The 21,739-nt window shown below is 36.6% G+C and overlaps 1 protein-coding gene across 3 annotated transcripts in view; it reads left to right on the top strand.

Annotated features, from left to right (window-relative positions):
* chst15 (carbohydrate (N-acetylgalactosamine 4-sulfate 6-O) sulfotransferase 15) overlaps nt 1–21,739 on the top strand; it is a 290,859-nt gene that overhangs the window by 258,723 nt on the left and 10,397 nt on the right. For all 3 annotated transcript variants that reach the window (XM_039769563.1, XM_039769553.1, XM_039769544.1), the window contains one exon: nt 12,843–12,990. In XM_039769563.1, coding sequence (XP_039625497.1) covers nt 12,843–12,990 — 148 coding nt within the window. The remainder of the gene's footprint in view (nt 1–12,842; nt 12,991–21,739) is intronic.

Raw genomic sequence — 21,739 nt, 5'->3', positions numbered from 1 at the left:
CTTGAACTTTACTCATCCATGCTATTTTTGACACTAACCTGTTAAGCATTTGAACTAAGTAAAGTTCTCACTTTGTTGACAGTCAGCTGCAAGAACATTCATTAGCTGGAGCCAATACCTGTACTGTAACTGTTTTTCTCAGATTTTTCTTTACTGATAATGAGTATTTGTGCTGCAGTCATTGTTACTTTGTTTGTATCAAGGAAGAGCTTTTTTTTTAAAAAATTTTTTAAAGGAGAAGAAAAATGTGCTTGCTATAGATTTTCAGTATATGTGTTGACCAATGCTAATTACTTTATTAATCTCCTAAGTATTATCTTAGACCTTTACACTCTGATGCATGTTTCTTTGGAAGACTTATGGCGAGGTCTTGATGCTTAAACCTTGTTTCCCTCTCTAGTGCAAGGGTGATCAACGTCTAACCAGTTACTTAATTAGTGATAAGTTTTTGCTGCTGATTCATTTAATTCACTGCTATATGAGACTTGGACACTTTAAGTCAGGGGTGAGCAACATCTGTCCTGGGACCTCATGCATGAACGGTGCGTACGCACAAAAATGTTGTGTAAGAATGTTTCCACGTTCAAATCGTGATGTATAAAACCTAAACTTGGCGTAAAGCCACGCACATTTCCACGGTAGCTCATACCCTGTCATACGCAAGTTCTGCTCTCAATTTAGCAGACTGGCAGCACCCAGCATTAAAGCAGTGCTACTGTTCCTGTGTGGTTACCCTTTCTTTTTTAGATCCACATCCCTGACATGGCTTTATAAATACACTGAAATTAACCGCATATTGTGTATTAGTTTATGGCATCTGGTTGTAATTAACCTGTAACAATATAATGGTCCACGGAATGGCCAAACTATTCCAAATACAATAACTGCTTTAGCGTTGTTACTCTTACTTCACCTTCTTCTTCTTCTTCTTCTTTCAGCTGCTCCCGTTAGAGGTTGCCACATCTGATCATCTTATTACATATTATTCTCACTGCACCACTCGGAGTATTTATATGACTGTATCGGAGTAGGGAATCACAGATCTACAGCAGCTGATCGGAAAGAGAATTATCAGGATACAGCATCAAGTACACGCTGCCTCAGCCATGCTGTCTATTGAACTGCTCCATAAGGCAAACGTTTCAGAGCCTTTCCTCGCAGTTCAGAAACAGTTTCATCCCAAGAACTCCAAACGCACTCAATTAATCCATCAAGAGCTCCTTGTAGAAATGTTTGTACTTATAAGTACAATTACCTCACTGTAAACTTGTGATACAGTTATAATATTGCATAACCTGAGCCACTTTATAAAGCGCGTATTTACATATGATGACGATATCATTTTTAAGATGAAATGCAGCAAAATATGTTTATCATATTATACAGATAAAACTTCAACTTCATTTAAATAATCTATATTGTTGTTAATTAAACATGTGAGGACACGGTGCCGCAGCACTAGCGAGCTGCTAGCACTCCATTCACGGATCATTCCTGCCTCGCGCTGTATTCTTCTAAACATGTACTACGAAGATATTTCAATGTTCCTTAAAAGTTTTGAAGAATCGGCCTTCTAAGCTTACAGATGGCTTTACGTCTATTACAGAGCTGATTGTATGGCGATTGGGTATTTGGAGAAAGAAAAGTAAGGACAAGAATTGGAGGTTAGTTTTTAATCAAAGGTCGCGCTTGGCGCAGCAAGCATTTTGCGTGTGACATGAACAATCACTGCGCCACCCTGTTCCCATTTTTAATAACATGCTTTAACTCCTGTCATCATAAAAATGATATCATGTATACATCTCAGTATTTTAATTATTCAGAGACCTGCAATATCACGAATGTAATGTATTCTGTGTCTTGTTGGAGGAAGAGAAAGCCTGAAAGCACGTAGTAATTCACAAACATAGAGCACATGGGAGATCAAATACAAAACAAAGCATTTAACATGCTACTTTAGTTACGATGGGATTTCAGAAACTAGTAAATTAAACAATTTTAAGATTAAGTTTATGATGTTCTACTTTAATGACAAAATTATGTGATTAAAGTGGAACTCTCACGATTAAAGTTGACATTTTGTGCTTTTTTCCCACTATGTGCCTATTTTTTTTTTCTCTGTACCCTAATGAGGTTTCACATGACACTCAGACGGTGGGCTACAACTTGCCTTTTTACAGCGACTTTGATATCTGACAACTTTTTTATTTCGAGCACTGTGCGACTTTGTGAACTTGAGCTCTCGAGTTTCTCCAACACACTATGTCACTCGATCAACTTCCTATTGTTGTTTATACCACTGTTTAAACCAACAAATAGTACGTTTTTCTTTGCCTCCACTTGGTATTCGCTGAAATTCTATTTTCCCTCATGCTTTTGCCATTGCCTTTTCACAGAACGCTGAGCTTAAGGGCTGTTTATATTGATTTGCATATTCAAAGAGGCGTAATTCTGGGAGGAGTTGGGGTGGGGCAGCAGGCACGTGCGTTAATTTTCACGCTGACTGGGATTTAAGTAGCAGAAGAAGTGGAAGCTGGCAAACGCACAGATTTATGCATCTGGATTTTTTTGTGCATACGCACATTTCCACTTTTGTGCTTACATCATGTTATATAGCAAATTCTACGCACGGCGTTATGCATGAGGCCCATGGAGAGTCGCAGCACTGCAGGTTTTTGTTCCAACCCAGTTGCTTAATTAGAAGACAATCCTTGCCAATAGCAGGTCTTATTTATTATCATGATTTGTTAGTGTTTTAACTCTGCAATGTCATGCAATTCTTAAATCATAGATTTTTTTTCCTTTCTAATGATATCATCCAAATGATTTGAAGCCTAAAACGAATAAATAATCACTTCACTTTTTTATCTTCAGTTTCCTTCTGAGTACTTTATTAAACCAAATAGTGCAAGGTGAATATACACAGGTGTAAATGGAAACAAACTAGATGGAGATCTGCTGGTTTCTTTGTCATGTGTGTCTTATTGTTAATAAGGAGCAATTAAAATAGTGAATGCAGACGTTTAAGACTAAAATAAGCAATAAAGATTCAAACTCTTAACAAATTAGGCAACTAAAATGAAGCAGAAAAATGTCACTTGACATTTTGATAATAAGTGCTTCAATAAAAGACATCTCAGGAAGCAATTGGATTGGAATGAAAACCTGAAGCCACTGCAGCCCTCCACGACCAACCTTGCTCACCCCTGATTAAAGGGTCTGAGTTTTAAATAGAAAATCAATTAAGTTAATTAGCAGTAAAAACTGGTCACTAATTAAGAAAGAATGAAAGCCTGTAACCACATGTGGCCCTCCAGGATTACTCTTTATACTTTTATTGTTTTACATTATTTATGTTCAGTATTAGCAGAATCCGCAACAGTCTGCAATATGCCTGAAAATGAAAATACAACAAACTTTAATAAACATAGCATTCTCCAACCTGCGTAATCCCACTCAGGTTTGCAGGGTGACCAGAGCCTAGCTCAGGAGGACTGGGTACATTGCCATAACTAGCTCTGGACAGGGTGACACTTTATCATAATACTTGTAGACCCTCACTCACTCTGAAACAGGGCCATTCCGGAGTTACTAATTAATTTTAAGTGAATGTCTTTGGAAATATGGGAGGAAAACTTCCAGACAGAAAACCCAAGCAGACACATGCAGAGCATGAAGATTCCATGGAGATTCTGGATGTATGAAGTGCCATGGTTAATTACTGTACTCTTGTGCTGCTTAACTAATAATCCCTTTGATAAATTATCATTAGTCACATCAAAATTTTTAATTTGTATGATCATCACTTAACAAAACCTATTTACTGTAACATCAAACAAGTCACCAGGACCAGATAATATTTTGTACATCCTCATGTTCTTAAGAAGGTTAGCAAGTACATATATAAACCACTGACAAACATTTTTTGGAAGTAACTGCACACTGGGAAAATTCCAAATGACTGAAAAAAGGCAAATATCATAAAAAAGGCGACCGGATAGATCCAAGTAACTCTAGGCCAGCAAGCATAACATGCATCACAGTAGCATTAAAGGAAGAGAGTTTTACTGAACAGTCAGTATGTGTTCAGAAGAGAAAGATCATGTTTTACCAACATGCTGGAATTCTATGAGAAAACAACAAAAGGATATGATCAAAGTGGATTATTTATCTTGACTTTCAGAATGCCTTTGATAAGATACCACATGAGAGGTTGGGCATCAAACTAAAAGAAGCTGGAGTTCAAAGTGTTGTTTGTAGATGGGTGCAGAATTACATCAGACTCAGGAAGCAGAGAATGATTGTGCAAGGAATTGTGGTGTTCCACAGGGGTCAATGTTATTTTTAATATATATAAATGATTTAGGCAGGAATATAAGTAGCGATCTTGTTAAGTTTGCAGATGATAACAAGCTAGGTGGAATGCCAGATAATCTAGTGTCTGTTGAATCATCACGGTGGAACTTGGACAGCATACAGGCTTGGGCAGATTTGTGGCAGATGAAATTTAATGTAAGTAAATGAAATTTTAAAAAATAGGTTTGAATAAACACTGGGGGGTCCAAAAATTGAAAGTACCCCTTATGAAAAGGAATTAGGAGTCATAGTGGACTTGACACTATCAACTTCCAGACAGTGTTCAGAAGCCATTAAAAGGCAAACAAAATGTTAGGTTATCTAGCGCAATGTGTACTGTAGAACAGTCCTAGGGAGGTTCTGCTGAAGCTTTATAAAACACTGGTTAGACATCATTTGGAGTACTATGTGGAGTTTTGGTCTCCAGGCTACAAAAAGGACATAGCAGCACTAGAAAAAATCCATGGAAGTCCAATAGGCTGATTACAGGGCTAAAGAGGCTGAATTATAAGGAATGATTAAAAAGGCTAAGCATTTTCACTTTAAGCAAAAGAAAATTAAAAGGGGACATGATTGAAGTGTTTACAATTATGAAAGGACTTAGTACAATGGATCAAAAGTTATTTTAAAATGAGTTTATCAAGAACACATTAACACAGTTGGAATCTGGTTATTGGGAAATTTTGTACAAACATTAGGAAGTCTTTTCTTTACACAGAGAACCATAGACACATGCAAAAAGCTACCAAATGCCGTGTTTCCCCAAAACACCTTTACAATACCATCAGAATGTACGGTGGCGTATTTGAACCACAAAGAAAAAAAAATAAGGACATACTGAAAATGTCTATTTTGTGATTAAAGTGGAAATTTCAGCTTTAAACTCAAAATGTCCTCTTTAATCCCGTAGTTTACTTTGTCATTAAAGTAGACTGTCATAAACATCATCTTAAAACTGACACCGTTGTTAAATTGCTATGCGCTTCTGGAACTTCCTCCTGATGTGACAGCAGCGGCAAGCAGCAACGCCACACAGTGCACATTTAAATGTATAATATTTTAGCTCTCTGCACATTTAGAGTTCTTAGGTTTATAATTGATACCACTTTCATGATGAAATACATTAAAAATTTGTATGTTACATTTTACAGATAAATCGTTAACTTTGTTTAAATAATGAATACTGTTAATAGTTACACATATGGGGTGGCACGGTGGCAGAGCAGTAGTGCTGCTGTCTCGCAGGGAGTCACGTCCCTTGTGATCACTGCCTAGAGTTAGCATGTTTTTCCTGATGGTGAAGTTACAATGACGCCAGCGTATGTGTGTGCTTGTGTTCACCTTGCAATGAGCTAATGCCCCGTCCAGAGATTTTGTTTCTGTCTTGCACCGATGCTGCTGGAATGAGCGCATCCCCGAATTGATGGATGTAATCATTAAATATCCTTTTCAGAGATACTGTGGCAAGATGTCCTCTGAGTTTAATGGATTTTTCGGGCACACGCACCACATCGCGTGAAGTATAAACTTGGCCTTACTTTTCAGCTGACGATCTTGACTAGGGCTTATTTTTGGGGTAGGGCTTATATTACAGGAGCAGTCTGAAAATCATGCTAGGGCTTATTTTCAGAATAGGTCTTATTTTTGGGGAAACACGGTAGTTTGGCCTACAGTGGAACCACCAAAATCAATCACATGGCCCATTTATACAAACACCATTACAGAGCTAATTTGGATCCACTAATTGACATAACAAGAATGTCTGACATATTGGAAGAAAGCTGGAGCATCTAGACGCACAGAATTCAGACCAAAAATGTGAATGTGAGGGGAAGAAGCAGTCACCACTGCACCATCATGTAGCCTTTAATAGACCTGTGACTATAAGTATTTCTACACCCTGAGGTCAAATGAATAGTTTTTTAGTAGATATTGTGAACATCACTTTACCTTTTGTAGTACAATCAAATAAAAATTATATTTTTCTATACAATTTTAACATACAGTATTTACAGTGATCCCTCCTCGATCGTGGGGGTTGCGTTCCAGAACCCCCCGCGGTAGGTGAAAATCCGCGAAGTAGAGACCATATGTTTGTATGGTTAATTTTATATATTTTAAGCTCTTAGAAATTCTCCCACACTGTTTATAAATATTCTCCACACAGTTATACAGTAAACCCTCGTTTATAGCAGTTGATCCGCTCCAGACAGATAAATGGATTTCCAAGAAGTAGGATTCTTTATTTATAAATCTAATATTTTCGCAGTTAGAGCATTGAAAACCTGTTTACGACCTTCTAAATACGTTTTTTTAACATTATTAGAGCCCTCTGGACATGAAGTAACACCCTTTAGTCAAAGTTTAAACTGTGCTCCATGACAAGACAGAGATGACAGTTCTTTCTCACAATTAAAAGAATACAAACATATCTTCCTCTTCAAGGTGCGTGTCAGAAGCAGAGAATGTCAGAGAGAGAGTAAAGTAAACAATCAAAAATTAATAGGGCTGTTGCACTTTTAAGTATGCAAGCACCGCGATAAAGCGGCGCAATGAAGGGATCAATGTGAAGGTAGCCTTTCAGCATTTTTTTACAGGTGCGTCCGTATGTTCTAAGCAAACAGCCACTGTGCAAACAACCCCTCTGCTCAAACCCCCTCCGTCAGGAGCAGATAATGGGGCTAATCATACGTCTCCCTGATGGTATTGCATGATGGATAAGTATCTGCCTGTATTTCTCAGAGATAGTGAGACACAGAGAAAAGCAAACAATGAAAAATCAATACGGGCTGTTAGAGCTTTTAAGTGTGTGAAGCAGCGCACGGGAAGCATATCGTATATCATTGAGGAGTTTTATTTAATATGTAATACGTGCTCTGATTGGGTAGCTTCTCAGCCATCTGCCAGTAGCGTCCCTTGTATGAAATCAACTGGGCAAACAAACTGAGGAAGCATGTAACATAAATTGAAAGACCCATTGTCCGCAGAAATCCGCGAACCAGCGAAAAATCCGTGATATATATTTAGATATGCTTACATTTAAAATTTGCGATGGAGTGAAGCCGCGAAAGTCGAAGCGCGATATAGCGAGGGATTACTGTATATACTTAAAGATCACAGAGAGCCAATGAGGATCCCATCGTATAGGGTGCAATATGAGAAACAACTCACATGAGGAAGCAATTGCAGGGCACAGTCATATGCACATGCTTTCACCCAGTCTTTCATACATGGCCAGTTTAGAGTTGCCAATTAATGTAACAGTGGCACCTTTGCAATGTGATAGGAAAACTGTAATAACTGAATGGAATACCAACCCAAATATGGGGAGCATGTGTAGACTCCATGTAGGCAGCGCTCAGATCAAGGAAATGAACCCAGGAGTTTGGAACTGTTACACAACACACTAAGGATATTGTAGCACTGCATTGTGTTAGACAGCACCCAGTGATAGTTGGTCATTTTTATTACTTTTTTACATAGCTGGCCATTCTTATGAGGACTTTGCGCCTTTGCCAAACTAGGACAGTGACTGTGCGACAATGGCAGCTTCAATGGGCTCCTGTGTGGCTTTCACTGGAAAGTTTACATTTGGATATGGAATCCCTGTTCATGGTGCTACTGACTCGGCACTGACACTGTTCTTGTTCCTTCCTTCACCTGCTGATTCAAGAGTCAGAATCATTACACTACTGTTAATATGAAATATAGTTTCTCTGTAACTGGAGGACAGAATTTGAAATTACGTTAGAAATTAAAGAGAAAAAAAAACTTAATAAAGGTGTGCTTGGTGAACTTATCTCCAGTAGGTATTCAATTTTTTTGATCTCATGTAAAGTACCATAAAAGATAGTCAGCACTATGGTTGTTACGTGTTAATCTTAAGAAGATCTGAAAGGCTATTTTGACTTTAATCCGGCATGTAGTATAAAGTATTTGTTGTTATTTTAATGTTAATTTCTCATTTATAAAAAGGGAGGAAGAGCTCACGCATGACTAATGTGGCTCCGGTATTATACTATTGGTTCAAGACTTTTAGAATATAAATGAAGCTCACTGCAGTAATTACCAAATCAATTTACCACATGAGTAACACCTTATAGTTGTTTAAGTGATTGCAGGCTGTGATCTTTAATCCAGTTGGCTGGCAAATAACAATGTGAAGAATGCCTCCAAGGCTAATATTCATAATTCCTTTTCTATTCTTGTGTAATTCTCTCAAGGATTCATGTTTTGAAGATATTTTGTTAGTGGTTTAAATGGCTTACCATGATACAATGTTTTTTTTTTTATTTAGAAAAGTACTGGTACTCATCTGTACTTTAATAATTTAATTTCAATTTTACCAAAACAATAGCTTTAGAAATTTTGGAATACCACATTTCATATCGGCTTCTGTAGCTCCTTTTGTCCCAAATTTCCAAGGTTCTGCAGCTTTAGCTTACATCATAGAACAATTCAGGCATTAGTTTGGCACATGTTAAAATAAAGTTTTAGGAAAGTTCAAACAAAACAGTTCACACAAAAATAGAAAAAAATTGATATTACTAAGTAGTGCATAGTGATATTGGCAAAATTCAATATCATGGTATATACCCAAAATATCACACTATTATTATAATTTATCGCTGTTTAAATATATGTCAATAAAGATAATACTGTGCCTCCAAACATTCTATGTCAAAAAGGTGTTTTGCAAACTTTACACAGTATTTCAATATCTAACCAGACAATAAAAAGAGAATTTGCTTTTACTTACTTTATATATTATAAACTATCCTTTTAGAGCAATCTTAGAAATATTTGCAGTTGTTGTAATAAAAGCATTCACCAATTGACATTGTAATTAATGTTTTGCTGGACACTAATTAAAATATTAAAAATATGCAAAACTGCACAAAAAAAATTAACCATCAAAAAACTGCTCACTCAAATAGATAGATACTTTAGTTCTGCTTCTAGTGCAGACGTAAAGACCATGTGCTTTTATTAACTCAGTATTCAGAGAACTGGCACAAGTTCATCACACGGGCTTGAGTGAGGCTTTATACCAAGTAACAATGTTTCCACATGTGCTAAACGCCCTTTCAAATCAAGCAGTAGTTGCAGGTATATATATGTATTACTATGTAAGGTGACACACTCAGGGTAAGTTGGTATTGGTTTTCATCATTGTAGAGAATCACACTTGCTTTCTGCATCAGCCATCTGCAGACAGATTTGCAGCTCTTCCTCAGTTGCAGGTCTGCTGGCAAGACCAGTTTTTGAGCTTTTTGGAGCTTTCCTAACTGTGCTCTACATGGAACTTTCAGGAAACACTATTATATACCCTAGGTCTTTAGTGATCCGGGAAAATATATATCATTAAATACCTTTAAAATCAAAAATTCCTGTTATATTTGTGAAACCTATACCAGAATAGGCAATATATTGCACAGCACTATTACAAAGAAAGACAAAGTTTTGGCTTAAAGATTACCGGTACTTCTATTTACTTATCTTTTTTTTATTTCAGTCTATAAATGCTCAAACAATAATACTTTCTAATATTCATATGTTTATAAAAGGTTCAACAAGTAAGCTAATCTAACAGTCTATGCTTCTAGCAGAGAGACTATTTTCTAACTGGCTTAATTAACACTCTGCTTTTACAAGAATAGCTAAGAAAGTTTTATTACATGCAAGCTTACAAGGGGTTAGTATTAGGGTTTAACATTAACATTCTAAGATTGCCTATTATAGGTTTTTTAACTTGCAGTTTATTCATGAGTAACATTTCAGAACTTTTTTTTTGAAGGAGACTGTAAAGGTACTTTACATTGGGCAGGTTATCCTGTTTTTGTCAAATCTTATATTTGCATACTTTCTTTTAAAATTAACAGACTATACTGGGTGGAACTCTTTATGTTCTGACATCCTAAATTCAAAATCTGGTTCTGCCTCAATCTGTGCGAACTCTGCAAGTTTACATGTGTGTAGTTTTTCAGATTACTTATCTAAAGTATGTGCACCATTTGTTAAGTCAGTCAGTCATTTTCTAACTCGCTTTGTCCTGAACAGGGTTGCAAGTGGTGCTGGCGCCTAACCCAGCTAGCGTAGGACGCAAGGCAAGAAAACAATGAATAGGCCACTAGTCAACACACACACCAACCACACACTTGGGCCAATGTATTATTGAAAATCCACCTAACCTGCATGCCTTTAGATTGTGGTAGGAAACCAAAGTACCTGGAGGAAACCCACACAGACACAAGGAGAACATTCAAACTCCACACAGAGAGGACCTGGGACGCGAACTCTGGTCTCCTTACTGCAAGGCAGTGGCGCTATCACTGCACCACCATGTTGCCACCGTTTGTGGTGGTGACTGTAATGTGTTTAGAGCATGTGAGTACATCATGTCATTCTTACCCCTTGTTTACATCGTTTGAAATATGAGTATTAGCAAAAAAGGAGCATGCAGACAAGGCAGAAATTGATATGGACAGGTGTAGGTGCAAATTATACTAGAATACCTGAAGCCTACGAAAAAAACTCATAATTCCAGGACACCTTAAATTCTTTTGCACCTTTCCATTAGCGTCTTTTGTTTTGCAAATGTGTTGATCAGCACAAGTAGCAAGCAGCCTGCTATCCCAACCCTCCACCTCTGCAGCTCAACTTGGGCAAAAAGTTCTCCCAGCTCAAGTCTTGTTTATCTAGGTGTCAGGTGCCTGGAGTTGTATAGGGTAAATAATATCTCGCTATTTGGAGCACATGCATTTCAAGTGTGTTCCGTGTCTGCAACAATCTGGATAAATGTAGGATGACAGGAAATGTGAGAAATTCAAGAAATGTTGAAAACACACCTAAAACAGACTTTTTTCATGTTATAGTACTAACGACAAAATTTTCACATGAAGTGTGTAATGTGTGAAGATTGAAGTCCAAATATCAAATAAACACTTTCATTAAAAGGTACACGTTAGAAACCCTTTGGAAAAAGCAAGAGAAATGAGAGCAAGTAGTCAGAAAATGTATGACAGTCAAAAGAAAATGAGCATTGGAGGTAACGGTAAAAAACAAGTGTAATGGGGCTGTGGATGTCTTCCTAAATATTTGTGTATTTGGTGGGAGACAATTAGTTTGGTTATTCTGATTATGGTACCATCAAACACCTGGAAATGTTCCTGCCAAAAGAGATATAAATAGGTGTACAGCCTTGTAGTAATGTTAAATAAAGTGTAACCTTAATTGTTGTTTAAATCACTAAATTTTGATGAATGAATATGTGAATGCTCAAAACGTGAAGTAGCAAAATAAAGTGACATCATAATATAGTGGAACAACATTTACAGTTCCTTGAAAAAATCTGGTTTAAATGATGCTATTGGAGTCAGCTCTTGTATTAAAAAAAATCAATTTCCACAATAGATGAAAACATGTCCCAGTAACCCAGTAATTCACACAGGAACATTAACAACGTGCACAAGACTGGATGAGAGTGGTTGCCACTGTTCCTTGTATTGCTTGCACCAATAAAAATGACTCCCTTTCAGACCCACATCATTTTTAATTTTTAAAAGTGTTCTGTTTCATTCATTTTTAATATTACTTTACCACGAGGTGACAACCATGATAATTGTGAGTATGGGGCTTTTTATTATTTTGAAATTCAAAAACAGATTGCTTCTGTATTTCAGCAATCACATAGTCAAGTCAAGCTTAAATTAAACAAAGCAGAGTATTGAATAGCTATCCATTGGGTGAAAAAGGATAGCTGTCAAAAATATTGAGCAAGCATTTATAGACGTTTCCACAATATGTGTTGAATTATTTTACATGCTCAACTCACACTGTGACAGAACCAATAGCACTAGTGAGAAAACTGACAAAAGCCTGACAAGTCTGTACTGATTAGTAAACATGGGAGTAAAATTAGCTGTCAGAATTTAAATATATGCTGCAATATTATGATTTGAGTGCTTGACAATACCAGATTAAATGCTATCATTTCAGTTTATTATTATTCAAGGTAGCCCCAGTGGTATTTATAATATTGTCTTTTCTTCATTAATTTTATTTGCTGTCCTCCAAAAAGGCACGTGCCTTTTTAATTTCAAATTTTAATTTTTGCTTTCTGCTCTGATTAAATGTTCTAATTACATTTATTTGGTCTATGGGTTTGAATGCACAAAATTGCATTAAATGTTAATCTTGAATGTTGATACTGATGGAAGGATTTCAATAAAATATGTCCTAAATATCAGATGTTTGCAATAAGACCCCCTTTATAATTGCAGTTACATTGAGTTGATATAAAGACATGGGGCACCAAGAGATTATTTATACTGACAAGGATTTGAGTTTTCCTTGTAAAGATTGCTAACATTTACTGTAACTACTTTCATTTATGTTTTGATTAAAAATGAGCATTAGACAGTGATTTATTATACGTAGTAAGTAGCAGGTATGATGCTTATTTAACGTAAACTTTTCTACCTCAGGTTAGACTGCAAGTTGGACTCTACATTGTCTATATCCTGGACTGGCTGAGTGTTTTTAACAGGAACCAAATATTAGTTCTACGCCTGGAAGACCATGCCACCAATCGAAAATACACTATGCACAAGGTGTTTAATTTCCTCAGTCTGGGTATGTACATTTCCAAAGTAATCCATTGGCATTTAAACACACAATTATTTGAAAATAAATAAAAATGTAACTCAGTGTTAGCAGTTGTACATATCTGTCCAACACTCCCTTAAACCCTCATCCCCCATTTTTAGTGTTTTTTTGAGCAGTGCATATACATTTTTTTAATATGTAATGCCATACAAATGCATTCTTCTACTCTTAGACTAAAACTAGTTTTACTTTTTTATGTACTGTGTCTGGAATTTTGCTTGACAGGATTGGGACCAGTGAAGCCTATACATGAAATTTTATATTTACCACTAATTTCATTGCGGTATTCATCTTACTTCAATTGACACAAATTCTTAGTTTATCAAATTAGCACTTGAGATCTTTGACAGGATTGTTTATATCCACTGACACTTATCTTGTTAAATTATATACACAAGATAATCAGTTATCCCATTTTCTAAAGCAATTAGCTTTCTATATATGGTATAAATCAAATCACCTAGAGAAAACTGTTCAAACAATGGGTAAACATACAAGTGCCATAAAAAAGTGTGCTGTGAATCAAATCTGTGGGTCTGAAGCTGTGAGTCTGCTTATCACTTGAGCCATTGTAGGTATTACAGTATGTCAGTAAGTTAAAATTCTTATTAAACATGAACCATTGTAATTTTTCTTTCTGATGATGTTTTTTTTTAAGTGAACTATGTTGTTTAGAATATTACATGAAGAAAGATAAAAACATTTATAATCCCACAAAAAAACAGGTAACAAAGGAAAAAAAAGTTAATTGCTTAAAATATTTCTTTTTATTTATAAGTGAGCTACTTGTGTTAATTTTAGGTTTTATGGATTTTAATGTGTTGACCTATCAAACCACTGAATAAGGTTCATCATGCTGTTATAATGTATTGTAGTTATTTCATTTATATTTTTTATAGAGCACTTTCAAAGCAATATCCACAAAGTTCTTTCTAACGACAGAACAAAAAGAAATAATAAAGAATAAAAAAAATTAAAGAAATATTACAATATATGTCAAATAAAATTGTATAAAAAATTAAGCAATAACAAATAAAAACCAAATAAATAATATACATAATAGAGAGATTTAAAACAACCTAACAAGAAAGAGTTGCTTGTCTAAAATAGTGTTTTTTGTGGAGTTTTAAATGTAGTTACAGAATTAGGTGCTCTAATGTCAAGTTGGAGGCAGTTCCTGAGTTTAGGGACCATAACAGAAGGTTCTACCCCCTTTTGTTTTTAATCTAGGTTGTGTAATAACAAGTAAGCACTATTCAGATGATCTAAGATGTCTACATGTGTGATAAAAGTTAAACCATTCAAAGCTTTATAAGTGAGAAGCAGGATCTTAAACAAGATCCTATAACTAACTGGTAGCCAAAGTAAAGAGGCTAAAGTAGGGGTGATATGAGCAAAGGACTTAGATCTGGTGAGGAGTCTTGCAGCAGCATTTTACTCCAGTTGCACCCTATACAGACTGTTTTGCTAAGACCTGGAGAGCAAGGAGTTATAGTAATCCAGTCGTGAAGTAATAAAAGCATGGATTAATTTCTTAGTTTCCCCAAAGCCCAGTATGGGTCTGATGTTACCAATAACCTTTAAATGATAAAAACAAGACTGAACCAGTTTTTTGCCATGAAATTCAAAATTTAACCTGGAGTTGAACAGAACACATAAGTTTATGGGCACTGTTTTGAAGTTAAGAGCTAGGTTCCCCAAGGAAACTTTAACCAGATCAGTATTTTGTCGGTCACTGATTAATACCACTTATGTTTTATCTGAATTTAGTTGAAGAAAAGTAAAAAGACATCAATTTCTTAATGGATGAAGCATGGCCAAACAACTTGAATTATCATGATCCAAGGCTAAGTAAAGCTGTACATCATCGGCATAGCAAAAGAAATGAGTGTCATGCATTCTAATAAAAAAGCCTAAGGGTAGCATATATCGAGAAAATAATAAGGGCAAATTTGTGAGAATTATTTTAGATGTTGTTGAAACATTAGCCTTTGTTGTAATGTCAATCGGCCTTTCTGTAAAACCTGCATACCATTTATAATGTGTTGCAAATTTTGTGGGTCTGCCTACTAATATCCTGAGGCAGTTTGTGTTATTGAACGTTCAATTGGAACGTAGCTTGAAAAAGTGCTTTATCGTAAGCCTTAATAAATTATTTACCCACATGTAACTTGCTAGTCCTGTCGAAAAGACCCTGGAGAGTTGGAGGTTTGCTCTGGAGAGGAAAGGAATGAAGGTCAGTAGGAACAAGACAAAATACATGTGTATGAATGAGAGGGAGGTCAGAGGAATAGTGAGGATGCAGGGAGTAGAGTTGGTGAAGGTGGATGAGTTTAAATACTTGGGATCAACAATTCAGAGTAATAGGGATTGTGGAAGAGAAGTGAAAAAGAGACTGCAGACAGGGTGGAATGGGTAGGGAAGAGTGCTAGGATTGATTTGTGACAGATGGATGTCAGCAAGAGTGAAAGAGAAAGTCTACAGGATGGTAGTGAGACCAGCTATGTTATATAAGTTGGAGACGGTGGCACTGACCAGAAAACAGGAGACAGAGCTGGAGATAGCAGAGTTAAAGATGTTAAGATTTGCATGGATGGATAGGATTAGAAACAAGAAAATTAGACGGTCACTTCAGGTTGGAAGGTTGAGAGACAAAGTCAGACAGGTGAGATTGCATTGGTTTGGACATGTGCAGACGAGAGATACTGGGTATATTGTGAAAAGGATGTTAATGATAGAGCTGCCAGGAAAGAGAAAAAGAAGGCCTAAGAGAAGGTATATAGTTGTTGTTGAGAGAGGACATGCAGGTGGTGGGTGTAACAGAGCAGTTGCAGAAGGTAGAATGATATGGAAGAAGATGATCTGCTGTGGCAGCCCCTAATGGGAGCAGCCGAAAGAAGAAGAAGAAGAACTTGCTAGTCCTAGCTAGGTCCTCAGTAAACAAAATTCAGACCTGAATATAAAGGTGCAAAAATCATTTTTCTCCATGAATTTTGACACATCAAGACACATCAAGAGGTATCTTTACATATCGAGATTTGGGTGACTTATTTTAAGCACATACAGTATAAGACAAATAAAACTTGGGGGCATAGACATGTACATAAAAAGGCACAATTCGTTATTTTCTGACAGGTGCACCCAGAAAATGAGTGATACTTAAGATGAAACCACACCTTTTACTGCCTTCTACAAGCTATTGTTAGATTTTAGTAGTAAATGTTTCTTATCACAAATGGTTATATGGACTACAGTTTAATTTAAAGCCATTTAGTGCTATTTTGGTCGTGCTTCATAAAAAAAAGAAAAACTGAATCCTCTTTTTAAAGATTATCCTTTATTTGCACTCACAATAAATACGCCTACTTTTATTTTATAATCTCAAGGCAGTAAGAGACCCCTTTCAACCTCCCTTTCAAAACAAAAGAAATACTGGACAATACTGTAATTCTGAATTCTTTTATCTATACAACAGAAAAGAAATCTCACAAATTACCAGGTTTTAGATATGTAAGGAGTAATCTAGCAGCCAAAGACAAAAAAGTGATACCAAGGTTGCCTGTGCCCTGGAAAGGGCCAAAGAGAGAAGTTTGGGAAAAACAGAAAAAGAAAAATTAATGGCATTAGTGAGTACATCTGCAATATATGTCAATATAAGAAAGGGAAAGTTCCCAGGATGTGGTAATCCCTTTCTGAGCCATGCTCTTCAGATGTATTTCAAGGAATACAAAATCATGTAGTGCCAGAAGAGATAAAAAGATCTACATCAGACCAGCAAGCAGCTGCATGGGTACCATTTGATATCCTATCTTCTGTATATGGGACCATGATAACAATATACAATTTAAAGAACCTGAGAACTACCATGGGGCCCTTGTCTATTAAGAGTAGGACACGCAATTGGGGTGCAATGGCATTTGGGATCACAATTGGTCTTTATAATTAAGTGACCCAAAGACTGTATAACTCCAACGCCCAACTCAGAATTGAATCCCTGATTTGGAATGAACTGGGCAAACTGGGGAAATGTTGACTGGCGAAAGATCACATGTCTGAAGTGATCTATATAATTAATGAATAAGTTTCATATTTTCACAAAAGTCTACATTAAACACTCACTTTCTCTGGTGTGGTTCAGCATGGCGATAGACTGTCTTCATAAATAACCCAGACAAGTTTGATACTTTAAACAAAAATAATACAATTTATTTATAACATAAGAATAATGGAAGATAGATATATAAAAGTATGTATTGTAAGTACTATTGAGGACATACAGGCATCCCACCTGTTTTCTTGTCCGTTCAAGAGGCTATAATAAAAAGACAACAGGAGTGGAGACACAACCTAGCCTGAACACCTTGCAACCTTCGTCCCGGCTAAGAACCAGGAATAATGGTTGGACTGGGCAAAGGTGGAAATTGGGAGCAGTTCATTGCCCTGCATGTAAGGTGGCAGGGTTCCTAAGCTGATTCCAGTTATTATAACCACAGGTTATAATGGGGATTGTAGTGCAGAAGTGCAACCCTGTTGGGGTCCTAGATTCCTTGTGAAAGAGTGTTCCCGACAGGCAGTGCAGTAACACTGGAAGTATTCAGGAGCCCACAGCATCACCTCAGGGAATAAGAGTCAGGAGGTATTTATTTGTTTATAGTTGTGCTATTTGTGGCTGTATGTATATGGAAAAAGGTTGGTGAAAATTAAAAAATCTGTTATTTTGAATCTGGAGTTATGTTTTCTGGGATCAATGACTTTCCCATGTGTTCATTATACAAGGAGCAGTCAAAAATTTCCCGTTAATTGTGATATAGTGGGAGAGTGAGAGATCAGATTACACACACATTGTTACACTTGTACTAGCATATCTGAAGCTGATTTCCCCAATTTGCAGATGAACTTGATATTAGAACGTTGTTCGAACTGTGACATTACGCCAAATGACTATGCACTTGCTATCTTAGCAAGGTTTGGACTAATGGCATCCCTCATCCAACTCCTTTTACAGATGGTCTTCCATTTTTTTCAGTCTAGTATTTGTTACCCTTTGGATTAACACTAGAATTACCAGAGCCTACGAAAAAACTTGTACATCCGTCCCACCTTAAATCGCTTCTTAAAACCGTTCTCACCTCTCCACCAGTCTCCTTTGTCCTGTAAATGTGCCGATAAAAAACAAACTGCAAGCAGCCGGCTATTCCATCCCCCACCGACTCAGAACGTGCACGAACTTCTCCGAACTCATGTCTCGATTATCTGGGAGTGAAGTGGAGTTTTGGAGTGGAAATAATAGATTGTTATTTGGAACACACGCATTTCATGTGTGTTCCGTTTCTACAGTAATCTGTGTAAACACAATGTTAAAAGAGAAACTTTTTTATATTTTAGTAATAAATGTTACAAAATGTAGACATAAACTATAAAATGTGTGAAGCCTGACAGCCAAAGAGAAAATAAACACTTTCATAAAAGGTTCAAGACTTTTACAACAGCTTCTGTGGCGTACTGGTAAGATTTCATCCTTTAGAGCGCAGCAGACTTGTTGTACTTCAAGAGATCCGAGTTTGATTCCCCACTGGAGAAAAAATTTATTTATTTTTAACCTTCGCCGTTCTGCCTGCCTGAACTCCCTGTCTATCTATATATTAATAACAGTAATTTTATTATTATATAGGAGCTTCCCTGTCTGCCTATCATATAGTGCCTTTCCTTCCTACCTATCTATATATCTATCCCCTTAGCTGTTTTTTATATATCTATTATACAGTGCCTTCCCTGTTTATTTATATATCTAGTGCCTTCTCTGCCAGTCTGTCTGTCTGATTGCATATAGCGCTGAACTTACTGCTCTGTACTATTCTGTCCTCTGCATGTCCTGGGGTACAAAAGAAACACCACCATACAGCAACAAGTGCGAACTGGCAAGATCGGGGAAAAAACACGCGGTCACTGATTACAAACCGCAAGATGAATGAAAGAGACAATATATGTAAAAACATCACCACACTAATGCAATATTATTTGAAAATGAACAGCGTCAGATCGGGTTTGAATATGCGCCCGATCTGGCGCTGTTCATTCAAATAATATTGCATGTACTGTCGCGTTGAAACTGCTGCACTGAATAAGCTGACTTCTTCTGTAACAGCGTCAGCGTGTATTCAAACCGATCTGACGCTGGTCGTTTTCAAATAATATTGCATGTACTGAACTATTTTAGAATAAAAACATACATTTGATTTCAGTCAGTCTGTAAGAGCCAGTGTAAATAGATGATAATTGTAAAGGTTAGCTTTTTTTTTTTAATTCAGTTCCATTCTCTCAGTCGCGTTCACGATCCCCCTTCTGATATTGCTGTTTTCACATAAAGACGCACTATAACTCAAATGTGATTTATTTGACACGCTGTAGCTCGATTGTTATTTATATAGGGAAGAAAGTACAATGTCAGGTGCTCATTTAGTGTAATAGGAACCATAGCACAGAGAGCTGTGTACACTGCAACAAGTACACATGTCGTGACTGTAGGAAGAGTATGTGGGAATTGTTAATATTTGAATGTGATGATTTTATATAGCACGGATCGGAAATCAGCAGTTCTTAGCATTGCACCACACAAGCTGTCGTATCAACCGCCTACTGTAACTTGCTTTATTTTTTCTTCACTTATAGTCTAGAATAAAAGTGCACTTGTTTTGTTATACTTGTATACCAACATATGTTCCTGTGTTTGAGCGACACGGGCATGGTCAAAACAATAGACGTGTAATGCCACGAAAAGTGCACGCAGGCACTTCAGTTCAAGCATTGATGCGAGAATGCAGTCACAAGTACGCTGCAGAGCTACAGCGCATCTTTATGTGAAAACAGCATTCTCAGATGGGGGGGATAGGGAAGGATCCTGAACACGACTGAGAGAATGAAAAGTGAAGAAAAAAAAAACTAACCTTTACAAGTATCATAAATTACACCGGCTGTTACACACTGAAATCAAATGTATGTTTTTATTCTAAAATAGTAAGAATAAGAGCAGTTTATTTCTCAAAACTGAATCGTGCAGGATCAAACTCATGACCTTTTGAATACTAGTCAGCAGTTGATACCATTATGCTACCGTGGCAGCAGTACTATGTATGTGTCAATGTGGCATGCTAAGACGGCTTTTTTTGTGCAGTTATATTTTTGAATAAAAGCATACTTGTTTTGTTATATTTGTACCTTTTGTGAAAGTGTTTGATATTTGGATTTCAGGCTTCATACATTATATAGTTTATGCTTACATTTTGTCATTTACTACTACAATATGAAAAACGTTTCTGTTTTAAAAATGTGTTTACATGGATTACTGTAGAAACGGAACACACATGCAATGCGTATACAGTATTCCAAATAATGATCTATTATTTCCACTCTAAAACTCCACTTCACTCCCAGATAATCAATCAGGGCATGAGCTGGGAGAAGTTTGTGTACGTTCTAAGTCGTTGGGGGGATGGAATAGCCAGCTACTTGCAGCTTTTCTTTTATCAGCACATTTAGATTAACAAAAGATGCTGGCGGAGAGGTGAGAACGGTTTTAAGAAGCGATTTAAGGTGGGACGGACCTACGAGTTGTTTCGTAGGCTCTGGTAATTCTAGTGTTAAAAGGGGTTACTTTAGCCTTTGTTACACTCACACCCCTATAGCCAACAGAGGTCTCTGCTATAGAGCAGCCAGGTTGAGAAAAGTAAGCTAACGGAGGAAGCCCAGATTTGGGATGTGCAAAGGGTTTTAAAAGAAGGAACTATGTCTTGTCATTGGTTTCTTAGTTGCATATACTGTAAACATTATTTCGTCCATTAAGGCTACCAATCTTTGAGTTGTGGCTCTTTGTTTGAGAAAAGGTATTTAGATAGTACTTTGGAAAGCCATTTCTGGGATGTCACTTGACTGGTGATTGATCAGTTTATTAGATAAGACGCAATGGCTACATTCCGAAGAGAGACCATATTAGGAAAAGCTGATATTAAGAGTGTCCGGCACAAATAAAGTGCCATCACCTATTTTGTGTTAGTTTTAAAATCTAGGTTACTTCTTTATATGTTTTATTTGATGAGCTGTGCAAGAGACTGTGATCCAAGAACCAAAGCAGTTATAAATTCATTTTGGAGGAAGTTCTTCTTATGCAGTTTGTGATGTAGAACAAACACGTAGAACAAAATGAAAGAAAAGTCAGTACCACTAGTCAAGATTGGCTGAGGTGAGTGAAATACAACAAAATATTTCTTCCAGGAGAAAACATGAAATCAAATTGACATTTTCTCATTGATATAAAATATATACAAAGATGCAAAATTATTGCATTTAATTGGACTATTTTTTCCAGATTTGATGGATTTTATTTTTAATTTTCTTTTCATTATGTAAAGTTGCAGAAAAATGTGACGTGTCGTTTGTATACATTTCTGATCATTATCATACAGTTAATCTTAATATGGTAAAATTAACATAATAACCACCATCCAGTCATTTTTCCTACCAATGTAATTCATTTTCAGAATTGTGGGGTCCAAAGCCTATGTCTGCATTATCCATCTCAAGGCAGAAATCAGTTTAACATCGACCACCAGTTCATGGCAGGGTTCACTCCCTCATGTACCAGCAACCACACTGGGCCAAAAAAGACTTGTCCTGTGTAAACAAAACTGTAACTGATTTCAGAATGTAGGAAGGAGAAAAA

The sequence above is a fragment of the Polypterus senegalus genome, chromosome 1 (assembly GCF_016835505.1).
Source record: "Polypterus senegalus isolate Bchr_013 chromosome 1, ASM1683550v1, whole genome shotgun sequence".
In the NCBI taxonomy this organism is placed as follows: Eukaryota; Metazoa; Chordata; class Cladistia; order Polypteriformes; family Polypteridae; genus Polypterus; species Polypterus senegalus.
Note: the sequence above shows the minus strand (reverse complement) of the source record. Positions and strands in the feature narration are given on the sequence as shown.